This window comes from Pseudochaenichthys georgianus, chromosome 3 (genome assembly GCF_902827115.2).
Source record: "Pseudochaenichthys georgianus chromosome 3, fPseGeo1.2, whole genome shotgun sequence".
In the NCBI taxonomy this organism is placed as follows: Eukaryota; Metazoa; Chordata; class Actinopteri; order Perciformes; family Channichthyidae; genus Pseudochaenichthys; species Pseudochaenichthys georgianus.
This window is the reverse complement of record NC_047505.1, coordinates 16,142,300-16,168,579: the sequence shown is the minus strand read 5'-3', so window position 1 is coordinate 16,168,579 and position 26,280 is coordinate 16,142,300. Positions and strand designations below refer to the sequence as shown.

General features: G+C 42.3%; 1 protein-coding gene across 2 annotated transcripts in view; it reads left to right on the top strand.

Moving 5' to 3' along the window:
- LOC117463376 (non-muscle caldesmon-like) overlaps nt 1–26,280 on the top strand; it is a 54,287-nt gene that overhangs the window by 15,678 nt on the left and 12,329 nt on the right. For both annotated transcript variants that reach the window (XM_034105610.2, XM_034105602.2), the window contains exons 3-12: nt 15,428–15,821; nt 16,649–16,785; nt 16,912–17,197; nt 20,470–20,586; nt 20,884–20,907; nt 23,099–23,140; nt 23,853–23,884; nt 24,175–24,259; nt 25,119–25,259; nt 26,080–26,178. In XM_034105610.2, coding sequence (XP_033961501.1) covers nt 15,428–15,821; nt 16,649–16,785; nt 16,912–17,197; nt 20,470–20,586; nt 20,884–20,907; nt 23,099–23,140; nt 23,853–23,884; nt 24,175–24,259; nt 25,119–25,259; nt 26,080–26,178 — 1,357 coding nt within the window. The remainder of the gene's footprint in view (nt 1–15,427; nt 15,822–16,648; nt 16,786–16,911; nt 17,198–20,469; nt 20,587–20,883; nt 20,908–23,098; nt 23,141–23,852; nt 23,885–24,174; nt 24,260–25,118; nt 25,260–26,079; nt 26,179–26,280) is intronic.

Here is a 26,280-nt window from a genome sequence, read left to right as displayed (position 1 = left end):
AGCTGTGGAGCTGTGATAAACTGTGATACGACTTCTGTGGCTTGTTCTTGTTGTCAGTCTTATGTGTATCATATATCATTATTAATATGATGTCGAGTTGATTTGAGACCTGTTTATACTTTCATACCGTCTGTTAGTGAAACATACAGTCTGTCTGAGTTGTTACACCCATCTCCAAACGCAGCGTGGAGAGCTGTGGTAAACAGTGATCCGCTCAGATTAAACTGTGATACGAGTTCTGTGGTTATCAACCAGTGATCATGTTTAATATTAAAGACTACACACATGTATCCCTTATCAAAACGGTATTCGGCACCTTGCCGCACTTATCCAGATCAAATTTGACTGTTTACTCGTTTTGCAAAGACAGAAGCAGAAATGTCATTTACAGGAATATTTAGAATTTAAAATGCTGCTTGATCGTTAATTTTGTTCTCGGCAAACAATATTATGAATCCTCTATTCAAAAATATTATTCAGTGTCCATCGACATGAAAATTACAAAAAAGTTCATGCTGGACTCAAACCCGAGTCCCAATAGCAAAAATCCCTCGTGCCATGCGCGTTATGAGTGAGCCACGGATCAATACGATGTATTTTATCATCACAGGTTATTTTGTCACATTAACATTGTTAAAAGGGTCAGAACAATTCAACCCGACCATCTTTTATAATGTGAGCGAATGTGTGTACACTTTAAGCCATATAATATACATATTATAGTAGGCATTTGCTTTGAAATAGCCTACTGACTGAGCATCATTAAGACCCACCGAGATCAGATATCCTAGTTTATCAGCCTGCGAGCCCACATTATGTTGTGATAAGTGGTCATTTGACGTATTATGTATTCTAGTGCACACTTTAAAGAGCCTGTGACAGCCTCCCAACAACTGTTGTGTGATGAAATATTGCTACTCATCTTGAACCGACAGTTTAAAAAAGAAGGTGCGATACCATTCCGATAAATATCAATAATTTCGAACATCGCGGGGAAATTCCTTCGACTCATTTTGAAGTTTTTGGGGGAAGCCGGAAGTGACGTCAATGCGGGAACGCTTCTCTGTGCGGCGAGAGAGCCAAACACGGACAAAGTGTGTTTTCATGCGTAGAAATTGTGAATTACTGAGTTTAGGCACGCTAATAACCTTTTAATGAAGTTGAATACAGTATATTCATATTTGTCAGTGCTTTCATGTCAATTCGGCGAACATAAACATAAATGATCGTGGTGAAGATGATTAAATTAGGATTAAAATCGGAGATGCTGAATTTCCTCCCGTCGGATGTGATATAAAAACTAGAGCCGGGACTGGATTAAAAAAATTAATCTAATTAATTAGAGGCTTTGTAATTAGTTAATCGCAATTAATCGCATTTTTAATCAAATATACATATTTGACCTGAGAACAGTGAGAAGCAATTTTCACATGGATTTGACTCCAAGTGGTCTACAGTCGAGTGCAATCCAGTGAGCCAGGAGTTGGTTATTTTCTCAGACGTGGACTTACTGGCCCTGAAACCAGTCATCTGGTTGAGTGTGGGTTGGGTCAGGGTGTGGTTCCTTGCACTTGGAGTCGGGCTAACGTCCACGCTAGCTGCTACATGCTTTGCATTTAGGTGATACTTTAGGCTTGATGTGCTGCGGTGATATGCACATTTTTTTTGCATAATTTGCACACAACCGTGCTCTTATCGATGCTTCCATCCGTCCGTTTTTTAAAACAAAATGTCCCATCCACGGGCCGACCAAAGCGGTCTCATCAGCTTGTTCGTTCATGTTTGACTATTGTTCACCGTGGTTTGTTGTTGTTTGAAGTCCCATGCTGAAGTCATGAACGTTAGTTGGTGCTCCAGTATAATCGGTACGTCTGAAACTCATCCAGTGAGAAACGTTCCGCTGTGCAAAAATAAGTGCGATTAAAATGCGTTAATTTTTTTAACGCGTTAATTTTTGTGTAATTAATTAATCTTAATTAACGCGTTAAAGTCCCGGCCCTAATAAAAACAAATCGATTATTTTTGTAGTTGTAAACTCAAGTGGATGAAACTACATTTATTAGTGCTTTTATACGGTGGCCCTGAAGTGCAAGACACTACAGCATTTCACAAAACACCACAGCATTTCACAAAACACTACAGCATTTCAGAAAACACCACAGCATTTCACAAAACACTACAGCATTTCAGAAAACACCACAGCATTTCAGAAAACGCCGCAGCATTTCACAAAACACCACAGCATTTCACAAAACACCACAGCATTTCACAAAACACTACAGCATTTCACAAAACACCACAGCATTTCACATTGAACGGAAAGGGTATTCCTTTAGGGAGAACACTTCTTGTTTGTGATTGGACAGAGCCAGCCAGAGAAGCACTGCTGTGATTGGTTGTTTTTGCTGCCAGTCAAGAAATGATGCTTCGTGATTAGCCCAACACATCAGCTGTTAGCTGTTAGCACACACTCAGAGCTCACAGCTCCTCATATCTGTTCAGAAACTGGACAAAAGTTAAACATGTACAAACCACAGACTGTCTATGTCATGGTGAATACAGTCGCTGCTTTATTTATGTCTGTATGATGTTGTTGTGAAAGTGGACGGAGCAGCTACAGGTTAGTTTAGCTTGATGGATCCGATTCCGATTTACATGGAGATACGGCCCGCCCCCTCTCCAGCGTCTTGTTTGAATGACAGGAGTAAATACAGAATGAATGCTTTATTAACTCATGGTTTTTAAGGGGCTTATCTCCATGTAAATACTATGGTAGACCACCCAATATTCGCATCGCTCTAATCGCTCGAGTTTCACCGCGGCTGTCAGCTGTGTTTGCTCCTGTCAATGCTGTCATTCAAACAAGAGGCGCTGGAGAGGTGACGGGGCGTATCTCCATGTAAATCCTACAACAAAATGAACATATTTGACCGTGATTTAATTGTAATACACGTTTCAAAGTGGTGCCGAAGTAACTACATACTGATAACAGTTAGTAAAAACCATGAATTAACGCTTTGACAAGTCTGCAGACAAGACGGCAGGCGAAAAGCTTTTAAAATGCGTGTTTTCTGAATCGGATTCATCAGGCTAAACTAACCTGTAGCTGCTCCGTCCACACTCACAACAACATCATACAGACATAAATAAAGCAGCAACTATATTCGCCATGACATAGACAGTCTGTGGTTTGTACATGTTTAACTTTTGTCCAGTTTCTGAACAGATATGAGGAGCTGTGAGCTCTGAGTGTGTGCTAACGGCTGATGTGTTGGGACCATACGTTGTGGGACCATGGTTGGGACATATTTCGCTGTCGGGTGTTGACCAATCACGAAGCGTCATTTCTTGACTGGCAGCAAAAACAACCAATCACAGCAGTGCTTCTCTGACTGGCTCTGTCCAATCACAAACAAGAAGTGTTCTCCCTAAAGGAATACCCTTTCCGTCCAATGTGAAATGCTGTGGTGTTTTCTGAAATACTGTGGTGTTTTCTGAAATGCTGTGGTGTTTTCTGAAATGCTGTGGTGTTTTCTGAAATGCTGTGGTGTTTTGTGAAATGCTGTAGTGTTTTGTGAAATGCTGTAGTGTTTTCTGAAATGCTGTAGTGTTTTCTGAAATGCTGTGGTGTTTTCTGAAATGCTGTAGTGTTTTGTGAAATGCTGTGGTGTTTTCTGAAATGCTGTGGTGTCTTGCACTTCAGGGCCACCGTACTTTCATGTCAATTCGGCGAACATATGATACATTAAATGATCTTGAGGATGATGATTCAAAATCGTTTGTTTGAGCCGGTCTGCATTTCCTGATGAGAAAACAAATCGATGCTTTTTGTAGTTATAGTACACCAACATGGATTAAACGCGTGTTTCATGTTGGGGAAATTAATGGATAAAATGCACGGATTATGATTATTATTATTATTATTCCCACTCCGATTGGGACACTAGGTTCACCGTTTCCCCGCAGCGAGGCTCCCCCCGTTGACAGTTTACGTGGGCTGGGCTGGGCTGGGTGCAGTGGGTGCAGTGGCGGACTGGACCGAAGTACCGAAGTGGGCCGGTCGGATAAGTCACTAGCACATCCCCCACTCCCCCCGTTGACAATTTACTAGTGGTACCGAAGTGGGCCGGTCGAGAGTCCCGGGCTGATTTTTAGTCCCAGTCCACCACTGGCTACATGCCCGTATTATCGCCCATATTGACGCACCTAATTCCTAAACTTCTAACAGATACAACATAAACCGATCCTTCAGCCTCATATGAGCTCTCAGACACGTTCAAAATTAAACTGTCACCGCTGTCTGAGCTTGCTGCTTACATGCAATCATGGCGGTCGCCATTTTTTCCAAATCTGTTTGTTGATACCGGTATATGCAGCTACCCAATTGGTGTAGCACGATCACGTGACGGACCGTGGCACTACTTTTGACCAAGATATTATTACGCTTTGAAGGGACTAGTTCAGTCAATAATTACGTGCCTAGAAGAATTGACAGGAATTTTAGCGACAAACTTTTTTTTGGTGGATAAGCATGACTCGTTCTTTTTTATGAACTAAAGATTGTGTAGTTCCACTTCTGTGGAGCGGGATGAAATGATAACAGGGTTCACCTTATGGCCTACTGAGGCGAACGGAGTGCATGAAGGATGTACAGACAGTGCATGAATATCACTGACCCGCTTGGCGGATGCCAGGGCCAGTAACAGCACTGTCTTGAGTGACAGATGTTTCATGTCAGCTCCTTCCAGGGGTTCAAATGGGGTCATTCTGAGCCCATTTAAAACCACTGCCAGGTCCCAGAAGGGCAACAGTGACCTGGAAACAGGGAGGAGCCTGCGAGCTCCCTTCATAAAACGGCAGACCAAAGGATGTTGGCTAGCCGTCTTACCCTCAAAGCCCACATGGCATGCAGCAATAGCAGCCAGGTACACCTTGATCATGGAGAAAGCTCTGTGTTTATCGATCAAGTCGTGTAGAAATGATCAAATCACCCCGACAGGACATTGAAAAGAGATCCTCACTCCTCAAACACCCTCCACTTACAGTCATAGAGAGACCTGGTGGAGGAACCTCTCGCACTCTGAATAGTGTTTATCACCTTCTGAGGGAGTCCCACTGTATTCAGATTGTACCACTCACGGGTCAGGCCCATAGTGCCCCGCGCTCTGGGCGTGGGTGAAGGATCGCCCCCCCGCCTGAGACAATCTGTCCCTGAGTGGTGGGGGCTGCCATGGCTGCCCACACAACAGCTGATATATCTCCGCCAGCCCGTACGTTGCGGGCTAGGGCGGAACCATCAGGATAAGTGTGTGGCGTTGCTCTTTCACTCTGGCCAGAGTTGGGGGTATCAGAGTCAGGGGTGGGAACGCGTACAGAGTACCCGGAGGTCAATCGTGTACGAGTGCGTCCCCGCCTAACAGTGCGTTTAAATCGTGCATTAAAGAGAACAGCTGTCATTGAGCATTTTTTCTTTATGTGAACAGCTTTAACGCGGCTCTGCCGTAACGCACCCACAGCGGACTCCCGATCCTTGGATGTGGAGTCCAGTCTGCATAGAGTGGTGCACCTCTGGACAGTAGTTCTGTCCCGAGGTGCATCACTCCCGGTACCTGTGTCGCTCTCAGAGAGAGGAGACGTCTGCCGCTCCAAGGGATCAGTTTGTGTGCCAGTGTGTGTGACTGGAGACAACGCAACCTCCCTTGGCGGTTCATACACGATATCGTGTTGTCTGTCCTCACGAGGACATGGTGTCCTCTGAGAGAAGGCAGGAAGCGTTTTAGGGTGGGGACCACCGCTAAAAGCTCCGGGTGATTTACGTGCGCCCGCTGGAGGTCTCTGCTCTAGAGACCTCTCACCGGGCGACCTTCGTAAATACCCTATCAGCCTGTCTGACATGCGTCCGTGGTGACCACCGTGAAAGGACAGCACCCGTAGGCACGTCCCGTACTAGAAAAGTAGGGTGCAGTGCCACTACGCATTACATAATAACCAAAAATTCCCTTGGGAACGATGGGCATATCCAGCACATCCTCCTTTTCCCGGTCTGGGAGAGTGGTGATGTTGAGCCATCTCGCTCTTTCCTGCACCACCATGATCCCCATTACCTTGCCCGTGGCCTGGACGGCGCAGCGTTGGACACTGAGACAAATGTCCGTGACCGCTGCCATCTCGTCCAGAGTGGCTGCCCCCGGGTTACCCTACAGGTCCTCGCAGAGCTCCGCTTGGTAGGCGGTTAGCAGCGAGGACACATTCAGGGCCCTGGCGGACAACGCTGCAGCTTTGTAGGACTTTTCAGTCATTGCTGACTGAAAACGGTCCGACTTTGCTGGCAGCGTGGGGTTCCTGCTTGGTGACGGGCCCACCTTTGGTAGAAGGTGAGCCGCTACCAGCGGTTCCATGGGCGGCATGCGGAGCAGGCCGAGCTTCTCCATTCCGTCGCAGTCTAGGGAGGAGGCACCCTGTATTGGGGCCTTGTTGCTGAAGGGCCGGTCTCTCCACGAGACCGACACCTCATACAACATCTACGGGAAGACCGGAAGGAGTTGTCTCCTTTTCCCCGCTGCTTGGGGAAGATGTTTTCCCTCGTAGCGGGACCTGGAGGTCTCCTTGGCCATTTCGGGCCACGGGACGTTGAGTCTGGCGCAGAGCGTTTACACACGGCCTGCAGGGCCATGCTCAGACTGGGCGAAGCTGGTGTGCTATCGCCCGGGAGAGCAGCACTCGCCTCAGGCTTTGCAGCATGCGCCGGTGACATGAAGGTGTTCTTTTCCTTTTCATCCGACTCGGACAGGAGGAACGCCAAGGCGTCCTCTTCTTCGTCCTCCTCGTAGTCCAGCCCGAGGACATCCTCCGCGGGTGAGACCATGGTGAGGTCTAACCGGGAGCCCCAGCTTGGTGGAGCTTGGTGGCCTGCCAGGGCGCGGGATTCTGGTTCTATAGCCATCGCAGATAGTGAGCCCCAGACCGACATGGAGAGGGGTTCACTCTCTGTGGCGGACGCCCCCGTGTCTTGACTGCCGGCCGGCGGGTCCGTGGACATGGGGGGGTCCTGTTCCGACAGGCTAGCCTGTCGTGCTAACCGTCGGTGGAGGCTCTTAACGGTGAAGCGGACACAATGTCCGCATGAGCCGGGGTTGTCGATAGCGCCTCATGGCGTGTTCCAGCCCGAGGCAGGACGAACAGACCTGGTGTGTGGCTGTGCCCGAGATCTTCAACCACCCGCAGCTGCAGAGTCGAGCCACCGAGTCCCTGACTCCTCTGGTGTGAGGGAGAGGGGCGTCCATCTTGTTCGCCTCGTGGCGTGGAGAGGGCCCGCTCTCGACAGGTGGGAAGGGAGAAAAATATATTACCACCTTGTCCTTAATCCGGAGAAAAGGACGGTGTGGGTCTTTTATTCCCGGAGAATACTGACTGGTGTGGCAGTATGCTCCTTTATTCCTTTCTTCCTCCGTGGAGAAGAGAAAAGAAAAAACGTCCTCGCTACCGTGGTGTCGGTAGAGAGGGAGCGAGCTAGCAACAGGTGTGCTGCTAGCTTGAAAAATCTGACCTACCTTACTTTCTCGGGTAAGAGAAGGGCGAGGTCGATTTTAAATACTAACAGCGTTAGTACTACCGTCTTCCTGCGAAGCAGAAGGAGTAGCCGGCGAGCGCCCGTCGACCCAAATGGGTATTTGGGTTCAGTCTGTGGACAGTGAAGCTTGCCCGGCTACTGTAGAGATGTGCTCTGAAGTGAGAAGAGGTGTTTGAATGACGCATGCGTTGTGGCTCAAGCTACTTATAGGGGGTGATTTCCCTGACGCTGACGTCAAGATCACCAGCCAATCAGGATTGGCGTAATGAGATTGATGCTTCTGTTTGCTCCGCGATGAGGCGCATCCCATAGTGAGACATCGAACAGAGTGTTATGAATGAGAACTCCAACGAGACGTTTTGGGGAGGTGTGTTAGAGTTTTACTCCCTACAGGGTGTACTTTGAAGGTTTTTGACTCTGCAGAGTGCAGACCGTTTACATCCATAAAAACCTTCATAACACACAAGGGGACGGGTTTTAACTGGAAAAGCATGACATGTCTCCTTTAAGGAATGTCCTCATCCTCTTCCCAATCTCCAATAGCTATAAGGATTTGATTTGTGGAGGTTGCAGTTCGAGCAGAGGGCCCTAAACTTCCTTTTCAACCGGCCACATCAACAAGCTCAGACTGGGGGATTCCAAGGCGTTCCCAGGCCAGCAAGGAGATATAATCCCTCCACCTGGTCCTGGGTCAGCCCCTCGGTCTCCTCCCAGCTGGACGTGCCTGGAACACCTTCCTAGGGAGGCGTCCAGGTGGCATCTTTTCTAGGAGCTCGAAACCCCCTATACTCGCTCCTTTTTACGCAGAGGAGCAGTGGCTTTACTCTGAGTCCTTCTTGGATTACTGAACTTCTCTCCCTATCCCTAAAGGAGTTGCCAGCTACGCTCCAAAGAAAACCTTTTTGGATGCTTATTCACGACCACGTTGTTTTGGTCGTGACTCCTGACCATAGACTGTATATATAAATAGACGTAGGGTCCGTGACGTCACCCATAGGATTCTGCAGAGTTGCCGTGAAGCCCTTAGTAGGCGGAGTCGGCCACTAACGGCTCAACAGTGACGTCAGAGTTCAACTCCCGCCTTCTCCAAATAAGGGCAAAGAGGCGGGACCTGCTGCCATGGAGCTGGAAGTTCCAGAGCTAGCTGAAGCTACCAAGCTAAGCTAACATGCTCCCCATCTGCACGCTGCCGTCGCATTTTACGTTTCTAAGGTAAGCGGCCTTGAAACTATTCAGCAAAACTATAAATAATAATCTAAGTTATTGAGTTTTTAGCATAATACTTCAGAATCTTAAAACCCCTTAACGTTTGTATGCAATTGTGCTAAATTCAACACTGGAATCAAGCAAATATTAATGTTTGCATGACATTAGTTATTTATATTTTGATATCACTTAACTATACGTTTAATACATTTAAGTCAAGCTAAGGTACATGTGATGGTAGCTAGTTGGTGCTCTTACCTGTGAGGCCTCCTCCAAACAGCATAATAACCAGACTGTATTATTCAAACTAAGTACCAGTTCTAGATCCTTGACTTTAGACAAACAATTCAAAAGACAAAATGTATTTAAAGACCAATCTTTATTTGAATGTGCCTCTTAACCTGAGATATTAGTTATACAGTAATAGTATTGACAATCTAAAAAAACTGAGCAACTCAACAGTCAACTTTATGTTTCTTATTGTCTAAAGCATTTATTATTTTCATTTTCCCCCTCTCATATTCAGTGTGGACGGATTGAGACAGCCTGGTGTCCAGAGAGCAGCAGAGACTTCAGGGAGAAACCTCTGTGTGATGGACGTCCTGTCTGTTGGTCTGGAGAGGACTGAGGTTCTTTCCTCAGCGAGGAGGACCAGGGCTGATGGAGGAGCCCATGCTGGGCACAGCTGATACCAACTGCACAGGCCTAGTCTGTCACTTTATTTGACTAAATGTGTTTACTTATACATTTAATAGGTTTACACCTTCTGTCCATATGTGCTTTTTATATAAAACATTTGATTAACTTTTGGTTTACATTTCAATAAATTGTATTTGTATTTGCATTCCTTTTGTCCATTATTCTTACTGAAAATGTTAGATTACACATTCACATCTGACTGAAGATTGGCCCCATTTATTTGTGACGTTGCAAACTCTGCGGTACAAGGCACAAGTGATGTGAAGCTCATAAAGTGAGGCAAATAGAAATAATCAGCGGATGGAGTGTAGATGTGGAAATAGCTGCATTCGATCAGCTGACTGTTTTTACAATAAAAGTAGTTTCTTAGTGAATGTCCTGTACTGGTCTTAAAATCTCATAACATCAGCTTTTAATGATCCTCTTGGAAGTTCTTCTTGACCCTCAGAGAAGGAGAACATGTCGTGTCTTTCAGGCATGTCCTTTCCTAACAAAAATGACAGGAAACATAAGACATATTATTGCAGAACAAGTGTGTTATTTATGAAAGCGGTGTGTTTGTGTGTTTAGGGGCTGTAGATATAATTATTTTGTAATTGTAATGTTTTTATTTTATTTTAACAGTGAGCAATCAGATTATGAATGAACAGTATGAAGTTCATCAACATTGAAAAATATGTTATTATCAAAATAATATTTAACTGTTACAAAACGTAGTGCAACTCTAGAAGCTTGCTCTGTTGTCTCACTGAAAGAATAACTTTTACCACGTTTTTACAGACAATATTGAGAGATAAATAGTAACAGTTCTCACTATGTGTTAAATATCTTTGCCTTCAATACATTAAATTAGAAAGCTGACAAAGTCATATTGCTAAATATCTAAATGTAACTTTTTGCATGGAATAAACCCTCAACTTAACTGATGTGTAGGTGATCTAGTATTTAGTATTGTTTAATGGAATGTGTATCAGTGTATTCAAGTCAATACTTCATTCATTTAAACCAATATCTTTCTTGATTCTTTGTACAGTATGACAAAAGAGTCTTTGTACCTGAGCTGAAGTTCACTGCTGTGAGGAGTCCAGTTCTGTCTCTCACTCTCTGGTCCAGCCTGTCTGCATCACCTGGACACCTTAAACAAACAGATATATATATGTAAAGTATCATGTGTACAAACAATATAACTGATTCTCTTCTGTTGAACATGTTGGATTGTGTATTGTCCGAGTCAGGGTCCTTTTTATTTTACTGTAACTTTGGAAGTTGTGTTACCAATGCTTACTGTTTATTTGATACCCATTTGGTAATGCACTTAATAAAAACAATAAGGTTTGGGTTCGTTCTTCAGATGACTGTGATGTTAACGTGTAAGCTCGATAATGAACTCCAGCTCAATCAACCATATTGTAATATCTAAGTAATCATCTTGAAATATGACATTAATAATTGTAATATACACACATCTTATTGTGAGATTGATTTCACATACACTACTTCGACATTAGCTTGTCTACATACTTGAGCATAGCCAATTTAAATTAACCTTAGATGCATAGGCCTACAGTTCTACCTACATAATAAAATATCTCTAAGTTACAAGGATGTAACCTTATTTTATCAACCTCAAACAGAAGCCGTTTGTTCAACAGTATTATCCCACTTAACGCTTAACACTTGTCTATTTCGTTTTAACCTTTATATATACAGTCTAAGATTTTAACTTGGAGGCTACGATTAGCATCGTTAGCACCGATGTAGCTACCACTAGCTTACATGCTAACCCAAGCCTTACTAACACATAAATAAAGCACTCAAATTGTACTTACCGCATTCATGCACCGTCTGTTTTAACCGCAGAGCGAGTCACAATAGTCCGATATATAAGCATGAAGAACAAACAACCACGGCCGGCTACAAGTTGTGTTTCCTGGATGAGCTGAGCAGGCAGAGTCCCTGTAGCTAGCTTCACGGAGCAGCTAGCAGAGAGACAAGAAGCTAACAGCGGCAGGCACTTGACAGAGCCGTCACTCAATGTGACCACGCCCTAATTTATGCACAAACTTTAAGACCTAATATAAATAAAAGGGTCGCGTTAGAAAACAATTCACTCACAGATCCATAATCATGAAGGTGGAATCTAACTATATCGATAATACAAATGTATGGAGCCAGGGGTAGAAACCAGGGTTTCCGTTAGCCGGTAATTACCGGTTTTTAGCTGGTAAAATCTATAAAAAACCGGTAAATTCAAAACCTGACGGTCAAAATGTCTGGTAATAATTAGGGAGGCTCCGATAGATCGGCCGCCGGTCATTATCGGCCGATATTCACTCTTAATAGTTTGATCGGTGCTCTCTATAAAGGCCGATCAGGAGAGCTGGATCTGATCGATATGGACATAAACGCGAGTGAAGTTTAACCGGACGCGAGAGAGAGATCAGATCAGCTGCTGAGTCTGACCGAGACACGCAGCTCTGTATAATCACCTGAAGCCCCGCCCTCTGTTTAGCGAGCTGCAGGAGCTGCATGAGAAACTGACGGGCTGTCAGGAGAGAGAGGGAGGGAGAGGGGAAAAGAGAGGATCCGTTTCTCCCGTGTTATTATTCAAAGTTGATGTAAACTTCTGAATAATGTACGTTATCTACTACAAGTAGTTTGTTTGCATGTAATAATTATGTTGTTTGTTGTTTGTGGAATCATTTATTGAAAAACTTATCTGAATTGTTTCGATCTGTTACGATTATAAACTGAAGCAATATAAAAATGAGCCCCGTGAACTGAGTTTTAAACATCAGCATATCTGCTCATAGTCCGGAGACGGAGGGCACCTGAGATACTTGAATTCCTTAACCTGTTGAACCCCATCTGCCCGCCGGCGGGCGGAAAAATGCATCATCTGCAGGAAACAGCGTCTGAGGGCTTCTTAATATTTAATAAACTATGAATGTTTCATTTCATGTAACGGGAAGAAACTCAACTAACTGATGATATGAAAAAAAATTTGCACAAAAAAACACAAGACTAACGCTGAGTCTCTGAATTAGCCCTGAGCGAAAAAATGCTAACGCCATTAGCACAGAACTCACTCATAAAACCCTTATTACTTATTGGAAATGCAAATCCAACCCATCGACTAGCACCGTGAGAATACACATAATCGATATCCGTATCATCACTCCATGATAAGAACTTGCGAAATGAGAAACAAAAATAGACATCACAACACATGGCATTAGGTAGCAAACACGGCAATATGGCTTACCTTGGTCGTTGTCCGATCAAAAATTGTCTTCAATGGCATTACAATGATAAAAATCGCTGCTGAAGGTTAATCCATAGGTTAATCCAATGTGTCTGTGTCCCTTTGAAATTATTTCTGATAATTAGGGGTGTAACGGTTCACAGAATTCACGGTTCAGTATGTACCTCGGTTTGGGGGTCACGGTTCGGTACGGGTTCGGTACAACAAGAAAATTCCAGGTTTGTTTTTTATTTATTTTGAACAGTAGTACAAGTTTCAGTTTAAAAATGTAAGATTTTTTTTTAAATGTTGAAGTTAAATGCATCAATCTGGTGCACTTGGAGAGCAAAATTAGGGACTAAATCTATGCATACATCTCTCAACACCCATATGAAACAGAACTGTAAACAGATTTACTTTTTCTTTCTACATTTATCTGAACAGCAAGTGGAGGCAAAAGTGACTGCACCCAAAACAATAAACCTGCTAGCTAACTAGCCTAAACTCAGTAACAGAATGTGGGCAACACGTTCTTCTCCACAGCCGCGCGACCTCTGAGTCAGACGTAATTTCCCCCTTTTCCATCCTATGGGTGCAGCCCATGGATGTGCAGCCACTGAACCCGTTTCCCTGACAACCCCCCCCCCCCCCCCCCCTCCCATGCAAGCCCCTCCCTCTTAACCCAGGGCTCGCTACTATACTACAATCGGAACACAGGAACACTTACAAATGTGGGCTGGTAGAATTCAGGCAAAAATAAATAAAATGTATTATTTTTTTTATTTATTTGTGTGGCCCTCCGGCCCACGCACAGCACCGGCCCACCGGGAAAACTCCCGGTATTCCCAATGGCCAGTCCGCCCTTGGTACCACACAAACTCAGATGGCCATATTATCTATAATGGCTGATGTCAAGATACTGCCCTGAATGACAGACTTTTCTCCCACTCGTAAAAAAAGGCGTATTTGTCGTGTGACTGCATGCACCAAACTATGACGTCCGAAACCGTGACGGTACGGGACAAATACGGATACCGTTACACCCCTACTGATAATCCATCAGCAATAAAACTAGTTTGCAGTTTTCAGATTTCAGAGCGTAAGATTTAGGCAAACTGCGTGCGCATAGCCCCCACTACTCAATGGTAACGTGTGTGTGTGTGTGTGTATGGGGAAATTCCCCTTCGATTCTATTGGCTCTAACGGTTCAAAAGAGATGTCATGTCAATCATCAAAATCGACCAATGGGTTCCAGAGAAACGGCAAAAACGCCCATTTCCACCCAAATGACCCCTGAGGTGGAGTTTTTTTTTTTTTAAACCTCTCTAAAAAGGTCAAATGTCACTTTTTTTGCATCAATCTTGATACAGGGTACTTATTATTTGTTGTACTTTGGATTCCTAAAGCTTTTAGTCTACTAACCCATCACCCAAGGGTGGTTTTCACTATATGTAAAAAATCATTTTCGGACGGACACTATAATTTACATTTGTTTACTATGTTCAATTGGAATTTTCTTTAAAATAAAAAAACATCTATATTGATTCTTACTTTTCTACATCCAACTCACAGGTTTATCATTACTTTGAGAAAAAAGATTATTAATTTAACCCTTTTAGAAGGGAAGTTATGGTAATGTGTTCTGGGAATGTCATTTTCGAGCCTGAGACCTGAAAAACAGGCTTGGGGCTTAACAGGTTAAATATTACATTTAACATCAACTATTAAAGTTACTTTGCATATTAAAAATAAACTAATACATGTTTATCATCATAAATATAAAGTTGTTATATTTGCTAGCTTCATCTTTACCAGCAAATGATGCTAACATATGAGGCAAAAATTATTTGGACCCAAAAATCACATATTCTGCCTAAGACGTATTTTACTTCTTGTACTTGAAGCATATTTTAAAACAAATACTTGTGTACCTTTACTTACTTGTATACATTATGGTAGTACCACCTTTAGAGATGTGAGTACAAGATGCAGAAGTCATTGCTTTATTAAAATGATTCAAAAGATCAAATCGTTCATAATTTTCAACTGACTGCACTGGAGACATTGGAAACGAAGTTTGCACTGTTCAGCCAAACTCCCTCTCAGCCTTAATCAAATGAAGATTAAACACACTCAGAGTCAACGTTTAGAAACCAACTAAATCTCTCCGGGAAAGAAAACATCAGCCTTTGGGTGTTTAGTCAGTGCTGATGAGGTTCGGTCTGCTGATTTGCGCTGACCAGGAACAAGAGGCTGCAGTTTCTCTTTGTTTGTTGTTACCACGGGCACAGTCTCTGTTGCCATGGCGCCTTGAGCGGCATGTCCTGTGTGCCACCTGCCGCCTTGATCAACACTGTAGATCAACACTGTGAGGAACCTCTGGGTGACACTCAGTCGCCCATCAGCAGTAACAGGAGACACTGTCTCAATTACAACTTCAATTGAACTCTACTACTAGCAAAATGCATGATTTTATTTTAATTAACATGCATATTTGGCAAACTATTATTTAACACAGGTTGGATTTTGACAAGTGGCTCAACGATAGAACTTTTGTCCAAGTCATTCATTCTCTAAAGCACCTCCAATAAATCAGCTGAACCACTGATATGGTTGTATTACTTCTAAATGTTTTCAAAATCCAACCAAATCTTGACCCCACCTCTTGCCAGGCTACTCAAAGGTAACAGTTTTTCAATTGTTCTCAGGCTGGACGGGGAGCTGAAGCCCAGATGCTGCCTGGTTCTGGAGGAGGACGAGGGCTTCAGCGACTGGAGTCACAGGTTGGAGAATCGTCCTGAGCAGGATGACTGCAGAGCCAGAGTGCAGAAACCTTCAACACAACAGAGGAAACCAGAGACTGGAGAGGAGAAACAGCATCAGACTGGAGAGGAGAAACAACATGAGACTGGAGAGGAGAAACAGCATCAGACTGGAGAGGAGAAACAGCATCAGACTGGAGAAGAGAAACAACATGAGACTGGAGAGGAGAAACAGCATAAGAGTGACAAGAAGAAACAGCAGGGCAGTGAAGAGAAGGAGGGATGTGAGCCAGGACACAGCAGTAGGTCACAGGAAACTTCAGCAAGACCTCCAGAGAAGGTACACCGGCCAACAGATCCACACCGTAATACTGGGGCGTTCTTTACCAATGAGTCTGTATTGTTCAAGGATTCAAGGATCCCAGGTTTATTGTCATATGCACAGTAGCTACAGTGTAGTTATAGCTATGCACATCCAAAGCTCCTCCAACAATGCAACATATTATATATAGGACATAAGACAAAGTAAAACAATGAAATGAAAATGAAACATAGTAGGATAGATTAGATTAATGTTCACAATGTTTCTGACATCAGGCTCATTCCTACAGCATCAATTGTATTCCCTTTATTAGAAATGAGTAACAATCTCTTCCTGGCATGATGTTTATTTGTATCAAAAATTGCAATCTGTCAAGCCTTCAGTTTTATATATTCATTTTTCTGCATTTGGTATGCAATTTGGGTAAGAGATATATTTACCCTTCTTGATGAATTGTAGTGGCTTTGGTGATCAACTGATCAGGGAAAATATTGGCCATAACATTAAGTTGCCACATGCCTCACTAATATACTAAAAACAGTTCTACCTGAAATAATTCACCTGCATTGTGGCATTGTGAGCATTTTAGTATTTTAATGAGTACAACTCTAAACAGCTGCAAGTAAGGCAGTAACCGCCTCATGGAAATTTGATCAAAGTTGGTGCTTTACTATACTAAATAATTCAGAAAATAACGTAATTAATTAACGGCATTACTAAAAAATGTGTGTCTACACTTCTCTGAAACTGGCTGGCAATATCAAGCTTCAAATTCGTATAAATATTTCCTCAGATACATATTGTCACTATAGATCAACATGCAACCTTCTTGGTTATAATTGTAGATGTCCAGCAACAGAAAGGAAGTCAGGACGTCGTACAGCTCCACGGTGTTCCTGCCACAGGACAACAGATCGCAGCACGCCACGGGCCAACCAGCAGACAGGACGTCCTACCTGGCGGCCGGGACGATGAAGCCACGGTGAGTTCTCCGCTCTTTGCCTGGTTCTATCTGTCTTTTCCCTTTAGTCAGTATTTGTTTTGTTTTTATCCTGGGATCCAAACATTCAAATGTCTTTATAAACTGTTAAAATGATCTCCAACCCAGCGGAGGGGCCTGCAGGGTGGATGGAGAGCTGGAGCAGGAGGAGCAAAAGGAAGAGGCACAGGCTGCTCTGCAGATGGAGCAGAGATCAGCTGAAACCAGACAAAACCCCAGAGATGAGGATGACCAGGAGGAAGAAGAGCTGAGATTCACACATGAAGAGAAGGAAGACCTCCACCACAGCTGGGAGGAGGGACCCAAGGAGGAGGAGGAAGAGGAGGAAGACCTCCACGACAGCCGGGAGCATAGACGCAGGGAGGCGGAGGAAGAGTACAAGCTTCCAGACAAGGTTGACTTTTCATTAACACTGTTGCTATTCCTACTAATATCAGCTCTTCTGCAACTGTAATAACTGCCTTTATTGGATCGGTCAGTCTTTCTGTTGCCCTTCTTTTAAGTCATCCACAAAATATGTTTCTCGTACAAGATTGTGAAAATGTTAATGGTTCCTGGAGGATTTTATCAAATTCCATATTTTGTTTACTATAAACTGATTATTTTGCAGATTCCCTGACTTTTTGTCACGTCATAATCTCATGTCCTGATGAATTGAGAGACATTTGTTTTGTCAGAGCATGAATCTTAATGTTTTTGTTTTACAACAGAAACAACTAAATCTAATGGTGAAATCTTCATGAAGTTTTCGGAAAAATTCATCCCCAGAAGAGGAACTAACCCTTTTTAAATGTCATCAGCATGTTTTACATTTATCCTAAAATAATTATTATTATCAATCTATAAAGGAGATAGTTGAGGAAATTCAGACTCCCAAGCAAACCTTTTTTTTTATAATGAAGGGTAACCTGTCGAGTTTTCTTATTCAGTGATACCCATCAAAACACACATATTGAATCCAAAAACATGTGCAAAGCTTATTTTTGTTCATGTTTATATCCATCATTATTAGTGTATTTTGATTTAAAGAGCCTGTGACAGCATCCCAACAACTGTTGTGCAATGAAATATTGGGCTACTAGTAATCTCGAACCGTCAGTTTAAAAAAGAAAAAGCGATACCGTTCTGTTAAATATCAATAATTTCGAACATCGCGGGGAAATTCCTTCGACTCATTTTGAAGTTTTGGGGGAAGCCGGAAGTGACGTCAATGCGGGAACGCTTCGAGAGCCAAACACGGACAAAGTGTGTTGTTATGCGTAGAAATGGTGAATTACTGAGATTAGGCACGTTAATAACGTTTTAATGAAGTTGACTACAGTATATTCATATGTGTCAGTGCGTTCATGTCAATTCGGTGAACATAAACATAAATGATCGTCGTGAAGATGATGATTACATTAGGATTACAAATCGGGAGTGAGAGCTGCTGAATTTCCTCCCGTCGGATGTGATATAAAAACAAATCGATTATTTTTGTAGTTGTAAACTCAAGTGGATGAAACTACATTTATTAGTGCTTTCATGTGAATTCGGCGAACATATGATACATTAAATGATCGTGAGGATGATGATTAAAAATCTTTTGTTTGAGCCTGTTTTTTTTTACCACAATGTTGGGGAAATTAATGGATAAAATGCACGGATTATTATTATTATTCCCACTCCGATCGGGACACTAGGTCCACCGTTTCCCCGCAGTGAGGCTCCCCCCGTTGCCGGTTACGTGGGCTGGGTGCAGTGGTGGACTGGCCATCGGGACGAATCCCGATGGGCCGGTACCGAAGTGGGCCGGTCGGATAAGTAACTAGCACATCCCCCATAGGCGGCGCGTGAGGCTCAGGTTTGAGAAGGCTAAATAACTTATTTTACCTGACGCTGCCCGCCTCCGGCGTCTATAGAAAAGAGATAAACTCAGTGTGAGGAGTTTAAATCTCTCAAGTCATATTACAGGATAAAGGAAATACAGTTTAAACTGCCGTATGCAGAGAAGACGCCGACGTGTCGCACTTATCATTCATATTACATCATCAATCAGATCATCGATCATATAATATCATAATATATCATATATTTCCTTATCTGAGTCAGCTTCTCCAGCCTCATCTAGCCGTGCAACACTCACAGTGTCACAGACTGTATGCAGAAGTATTATTTTAAGCAACACATTATGTTGACGAAACACTCGAAACAAATGTAATTAAAGTCAGATCCACTCGTGTCTTAGACGTGAACGCGCTCTCAGCTGGAGAGAGAAACCCTGGCTTGATTTACCGAGTTGATAACCAGCGTCGTAGGACCGCTTAGCGAGATTTCGTTTGTTAGTTTGTTGTTGTTAGTTTGTTTGTTACTCAAACATATCCAGGGTCTGTTGAACTGGCTTCGTAGTACAGGGCACAGGTGGCTAGCAGCGCTAAGGTCAAAGACACAGACATTATACATTATATTTGTATTTTACCAGGATGCAGTGACACAAATATTTACATATTTACATTTACTATCTACAGCACCCGCCGCCCCTGACATCCCCCACTCCCCCCGTTGACAATTTACTAGCGGTACCGAAGTGGGCCGGTCGAGAGTCCCGGGATTATTTTTAGTCCCATTCCACCACTGGCTACATGACCATATGATCGCCCATATTGACGCACCTCATTCCTAAACTTCTAACAGATACAACATAAACCGATCCTTCAGCCTCATATGAGCTCTCAGACACGTTCAACATTAACCTGTCATCGCTGTCTGAGCTTGCTGCTGTGTGCACCATCGTGCGTTTACATCTGACTGTATATATATAAAGGTTTACATGCAGAAGCTGGGATCCTGAACGGTGCAGCTGGAGCGCTGTGCCCGCAATGACGTCACCCATCATTTGGCGGGACTTGAAGAATCCGCGAGAAGATCCAGAAAATTGTCAACATTGAAGGGCAGATTAATAGTTATCAAAGTACAAATATCCAAAATCAGTTCAGTAACGGTTTTCAAGGGGACAATATTTACTCAAATTGATGGGTTTGGATGATGGGGGAAAACCGTGTCACAGGCTCTTTAAAACTGTGCTTCCATCAGCATCAACTTTTTTTACCTTCATGACCGGATCTATAAAATGTTTATTGCTAGTAATGTCCAACTCCTTCGCATTGTGTAGAATGTTACTCTTATTATTATATAAAATACTTGATGCTAATAAGCAATAGTTTGCTGACATAAAACCAAGCATGTCTGTTTTTTTCAACGTTTCATGAAACATTAAATCAAACACATGCATGCTTCTTTTCTTTAAAACTTGCAGTTCATTGAATTTGGCTTTAAATCTGAAAGTAATAAAGTAAAAGAATGTATCTTTGGCTCACTGGGTGAGGAAATGCCTGAAAGCAGCAATGATGTAAGATGTTGTAACAAATTCCTACTTTTAGCACCACTGGTTTGCCGGTGTTTTATTAGTCTTCTGCCACCACATAACACGCTATAGGGGAGCAGTGCGAACACACATTTTGAAAGGCTTTATCCAGAGAAAGAACAGGCATTAAGGAAAACTGTGCTCCAGATTATACTCTTTAACCCAATAAGACTGTATAATACTGCTAATACCGACTTTTGATAGTCTACTGTATTAAAACAATAGACATATTGGTTGATATTTGTATGGTGGCGTTGTTCTAGAGGTCAATGGAGAGCGGGAGGATTGAGGAGCTGAACAGAGGATCTGCAGCCTCTCTTTGCAGCAGCAGCGAAGGCAAGGAGCCGTTAAACTACGGTCCGATGAGTCCCACGTTCAAGGTATGTCATCAAACCAAAGAGGGTGTGTGCAGTATGATTTTCTAAATTCAAAAGGCATTGGAATAAATGCCAGCATCTATTGATTTTGTTAGTGAAAGTATAGCTGCGGTAGAGATGATTGTCGGTCTCTGTCTTACAATTCTACTGTTGCACAAAATGATTTGGTTCTTTAAAGCTTTTTTTGGTTGAAAATATCCCAGTATGGGATTTTGTAAACATCACCCAGTCCTATGCTTCCATGTTAACCATGCCAACATGTTTTTTTCTCTTTCATGCTCCCCGCTGTTCTTCCACCAGAAACTCCTCATTCAGTTTTACCCAGTAAGTGCTGTGCATGTGTCAGCTGACTGATTTGCACTGATTTAAATGTACAAACGTTTTGTAACATGCCCCGATATTCAGGGCGCGCTGACAGATAGTATTCCTGCAAAACAGGAGAAATGATGAACAACCAAATTCTTAGTTGCTCGTTTGGCGGGTCTTGCCAGAATGTATTATTCATTTGGCACACTCAATTGTTAATGCCCTTTTCTGTCTTCAATATAAACACTTGTCTATATATATTCATGTCTTCAATATATTTGAAATAAACACCATGACTTAAAATAAGAATTTCTCTATTCAGATATTGATTTTGTAATCAAACCCTTTTAAATACCTTCCCAGGTAAAGCATCAGAAACTAATCTGTGCTAGCATTAGCTGTCAACAAGCATTTATGTATTAACTCTGACCAGAGAACACATACAGATAATACAAAACACACACACAAAATACTTAGGATATAAACCCGGAAAATATGTAAGTACAAAATGTATAGGAGCTGTAAACAATTACATTTACTTGCATTCACTTTGATCAAAGCTCAGTTATGCTACATTAAAATAGCGACCGCCATTACACACACGCGCACACAGCAACCACGAGGCAGTCTCCTACGCAGCATTGAAGACAATAAATAACGTCCAAACACCACTTCAAACACTAGGACATCGTGACACAACACTACCGTGGATTCGTATAACACTTGTGACAATATGTACACAAAACTGACCTGCAAAACAGGAGAAATGACGAACAACCAAATTCTTAGCTGCTCGTTTGGCGGGTCTTGCCAGAATGGCAAGCCAACGGCAGCTCCATCTCCACATCAGTCCGTTTACGGCAGGCGCAAATCACAACAAACCCGTTTACGGCAGTGTTATCCTGCCATCTACTGTAGTGTTCATTTTGTCAGCTATTTTTTTATTTAGTTTTAGTCTTGGTCCTCTGTTAAATTTCCTTTTTAGTTTTAGTCATATTTAGTCACCTTCATCCTGTTTTTATGTAGTCAAATTTTAGTCGACTAAAAGTCTGAGCATTTTAGTCTTATTTTAGTCAAAGAAAACTAATTATTTTAGTCTACTTTTTGTCAATGAAAACTGTTGAGTCTTTTTTAGTCATCAAATTATATAGAACATTTCAGTCAAACTAGTCTAGCCAAAACCAATAATTTGTCATTTTAGTATATATAAATAAATAAGATTATATCTTGTCCTTATTTGATGAAAAACACAGGTTGAATGATTAAGAAGCTTTGCAGAGAGTATCTGGTCAGGTTTGTGGTGTTTTGACCAGCTGTTTTATGGCCACATTGCTTCCCTTCTGATAAAACAATTCAATTCGCTTTTTTTCTCCGCCTCATTGTAGCGAAAATGGGCCCAAATATCACATCGTTTCTTTCTCCCTAGCAGCGGTGGCTTTAGACTTTTTCGTTGTCAATCATTTTGATGGACAGGATCGTAACATTTCCGTCATAATCCATTATTATCCGTTGAGTGCACAATTTATCACTCACTCGCGCTGACGGGGTGGTATTCGGGAGTGCGACCACTGCTCCCAAGCCCTGTTGTTGCCATTTTATTTTCTGTTAAATAAGGTTAGTTAGACCATGAGTTAGACCCGAGTCTTCCTGACAGTTCACAATGTGCCGCTGCCCGGTGTAATTCAAATGTACCGCCGCGCGCACCACAGACACACAGCTGCTGCCCTGCCGCAGCACCGGAAATGGAACTGCTGAGAGAAAAACTGACTATCAGAGATGTAACGTTATCTTTGATAATATTTCGTCTCCTTATTTTCAGTAAAGAGAGATTTTGGCATAGTTTTTATTTAGTAAACTACATTTTCGTCTCGTCACTTTTCGTCAATGATATTGCATGAAGATTTCGTTACAGTTATTGTTTACTGCCGTCGGTGCCGTCTCGTCATCGTCTCATTTTCGTCATGGAAAAAAGGTTGTTGACACATATTTCGTCATAGTTTTAGTCAACGCAATTAACACTAATCTACTGCCCCCTGCTGTCCATTGTTAAACAGGTTTCTAAAATGATATTAAATATAAACATAAAATTGTGATCACACACTGTGTGGGTCACACTCACAAACGTGCTGCATGAGTTCTTCTGTACTTGTAGTCATTCAAATGACTTGCGAGAGCTGCCGGGCCTGCTCTAATCTGTGTCTCTTCACAGGATGAAGCAAACAGCAGAGTCCCCCCTGACAGTAAATGTAAGGTGAGTGCTGCAGCAGACCAGTGTAAAGGGTCAAGGTCAGAAGCTGTAATGGGATAAGAAATGTAAATTCAAAGAAATCTTAAAAATAGCACACTATTCTATTCAAAATGTGTTGTTTTTATTATTGTTGTCATTATTACTTTTCTTTTTGTTGTTGGTTAATTGGTTGTTCTATCTTTTGTATTATTTAGAAATGTTTTAACCCGGATTTAACCATGTCAAGCTATTTGTTTTGATAAATGCTGTTAAATATGTTTGTCTTCATATTTTATTTACCTCATGTCATTCAAAGCTCAATCACATAAACAAACACAGAGTCCTTGAGCAAGACACTTCACCCTAAATGGCTCCTGTTGGGATTGTGCACAGTATGGAGTGTACAGTATGTAAGTTGCTTTGGGTAATAGCGTCTAATAGGTAACAATGTAATGATAAAACTAAAGAGCGCTGTCTCCAGGATTATCAAGTTAGCTGGAAAGCTGAGTAAACAACACCTTGAACGGTTAATCCTGTTCCGGATCTTGGGGGGTTTCCACACACTCACCCTCAATCTAGAAACATACATTTCTGTCTTGATCTGTGAGAAAAAATGAAATAACAACTTTGTGCCGGTTTATAGGTGCTTAAATAAAAAGTCTGCTACTGAAGGTCAAATCCCATACATGTGTAATAATCCCTGTGAGTTTTAACCTTTCATTGTCTCTTTCCTTAGATCATAGAGAGAACTGAATCACTGAGGAAAAGGTAAGTGTGTGAAAATGTCTTGTGAAGTAGATTTAAAAGAATGTTGTTTCCAGTGCTGCACCATCTTATGGAAATGTTATAAGAATACATTTAGGAATAAAAAAAAAGTTCCAGGTACAAAATATAAAGTGCAGAAGTTGAGAAGAAAGTCTACTCTGATCTGCTTATCTTAACACCCTGCTGCTTATCTTGTTTTACATTATTAATTATATAAAAGAATATACTTTTACATCATCAGATTTCTCACAGTTATATACTTTCACTCTTAACACGTATCCATTCTCCTAAAGCACCGGCAGCATAAAGAAGACGCTGTCACCTGTTGCTGTTTCAAAGATTGACAAGAAACTGGAGCTGTACACTCATGCTCTCGAGGTGAAACCCCACTGAGTGACTCTTTTCAATGGTTCTTTTTTATTTTGTTTGACTCTAAGAGAAACCATAATATTCCGACAATGAGATCAATCAATCAATCAATGTTTATTTATATAGCCCAATATCACAAATGTTACATTTGTCTCAGTGGTCTTCACAGTGTGTACAGAATATCAGTATGACAATACGACACCCTCTGTCCTTAGACCCTCACATCGTACAAGGAAAAACTTCCGTAGAAAACCCAGTTTAAAGGGAAAAATGGGAGAAACCTCAGGGAGAGCAACAGAGGAGGGATCCCTCTCCCAGGACGGACAGACGTGCAATAGATGCCGTGTGTAAATTGAAATGATAACACATTTGCAACATAGGTAGTCCAAATGTTTGGAAATGCATGTGTGTATAATAGGAAGACGAATCCACGAGGACATCCATCCAGGACCGATGATCCAGGACCACAGCCACGACTCAAGATCCAGCGCTCGCGATCCAGGACACAGGACCGCAGGATCATCCATGACTCCGGATCCCGGCGTATATAGACACCAAAAAGAAAGACATTTGGGGAAGCTGGGTTAATCGGAACATGAGAGTACACAGGTACAGACAGAGAGAAGGAAGAAGTAAGATGTCCCCCGACAAACTAAGCCTATATCAGCAAAACTAGGGGCTGAATCTAATCAGCCCTAACTATAAGCTTTATCAAAAAGGAAGGTCTTAAGCGCACTCTTAAAAACGATCAAATTCTGAATAAATAATCTGTGTGAAGAACCAGCATGTATTGTTGAACTACAATATGGAAGATCCCCAATTTCTGTGTCTCATTATGTTAAACTCTCAAACCGGATCTCATTCACAGGTCGCCTCTAAGGAAGGCAGGTCCGGCAGCCAGGTGCTGACGGACCTGACGAGTCCCACTGAAGCCGTCTCGTCCAAGAAGAACCTGTTTGAGGCCGGGGAAGCCTGGAAGCAAAACACCACCTCAGTCACACCATCTAAGGTAAATGATGACGTTACTTTCTTTATCCTAATTTACCTTTTTACAGTTACACTGATAAATAACTGCTCATCCTTTCACTCAGGTTTTTTGACGAATTGTTCAGAAGTTTAATTTTCCTTTTTTTTAATGTCGTGTTCTATTACAAATCCAAATGAAAAAACAGGCAGAGGCTTATCATTGTCTCCATGACCATAAATCTTGTATGTGCAATATTTTATTCTAAATAAGCCCTTTAATGCTTCTTGGGGTTTTCCCTTAGGTTTTAGTGCATGTAAATGGTCTGCAAAGGCTTGAATCCCAAAGTTCCCTCCAGAGGGAGTTTCTCTCCCACACACTCCCCCCCCTGCCCGAAATGCTGCCGTTTGACATGCTTCTATAGGCTACTACTCCAACACATTGTATGTGATAGGCTAAGGGTCATCTCTGAGCTCTTGACCAATCACAACACAGCCGACCAGTTAACCAATCAGAGCAGACTGGGCTCTGGTTTCAGACAGAGGGTGAAAAGAGGTGCTGCTGCATGAGAAAAATAAAGAGCTTTTTGAACATTAAAGGATGGAGACATGTCACAGTAGAGGCACAAATACAAATATTAACTACATTAGGGCCCCTTTAACATTGTTAAATAGATTCCAGTTTAAACATTAATGAATTTGAACTATTTATGACACATGAAGTATTAGATCAGAAATAATATGATATTTTGTCCAGGAAAGGTCTTGAATTTGATTTAATATAAACATATATGGTACATGTATGTAGGTGAACTTTAAACATACAGAATTACAAATATTATAATATTTCCTCTTATCTTTCTCAGGATGCAGATGGTTTAAAAGTGGGCGTGGCCAATCTCATTAATCAGTGGGTGAAAGAAGGTGAAGATGGGAGCAGGTGCAGCTCACCTTTTAGACAAGGAGTAAGTCTGAATTTGATCCTCAATGAACATGATTGTTTGATATGTGTCTCTGCTTCACTGTCTTGCTTTTTTGTATCATGTCTGACACGATTCACAAAGCTT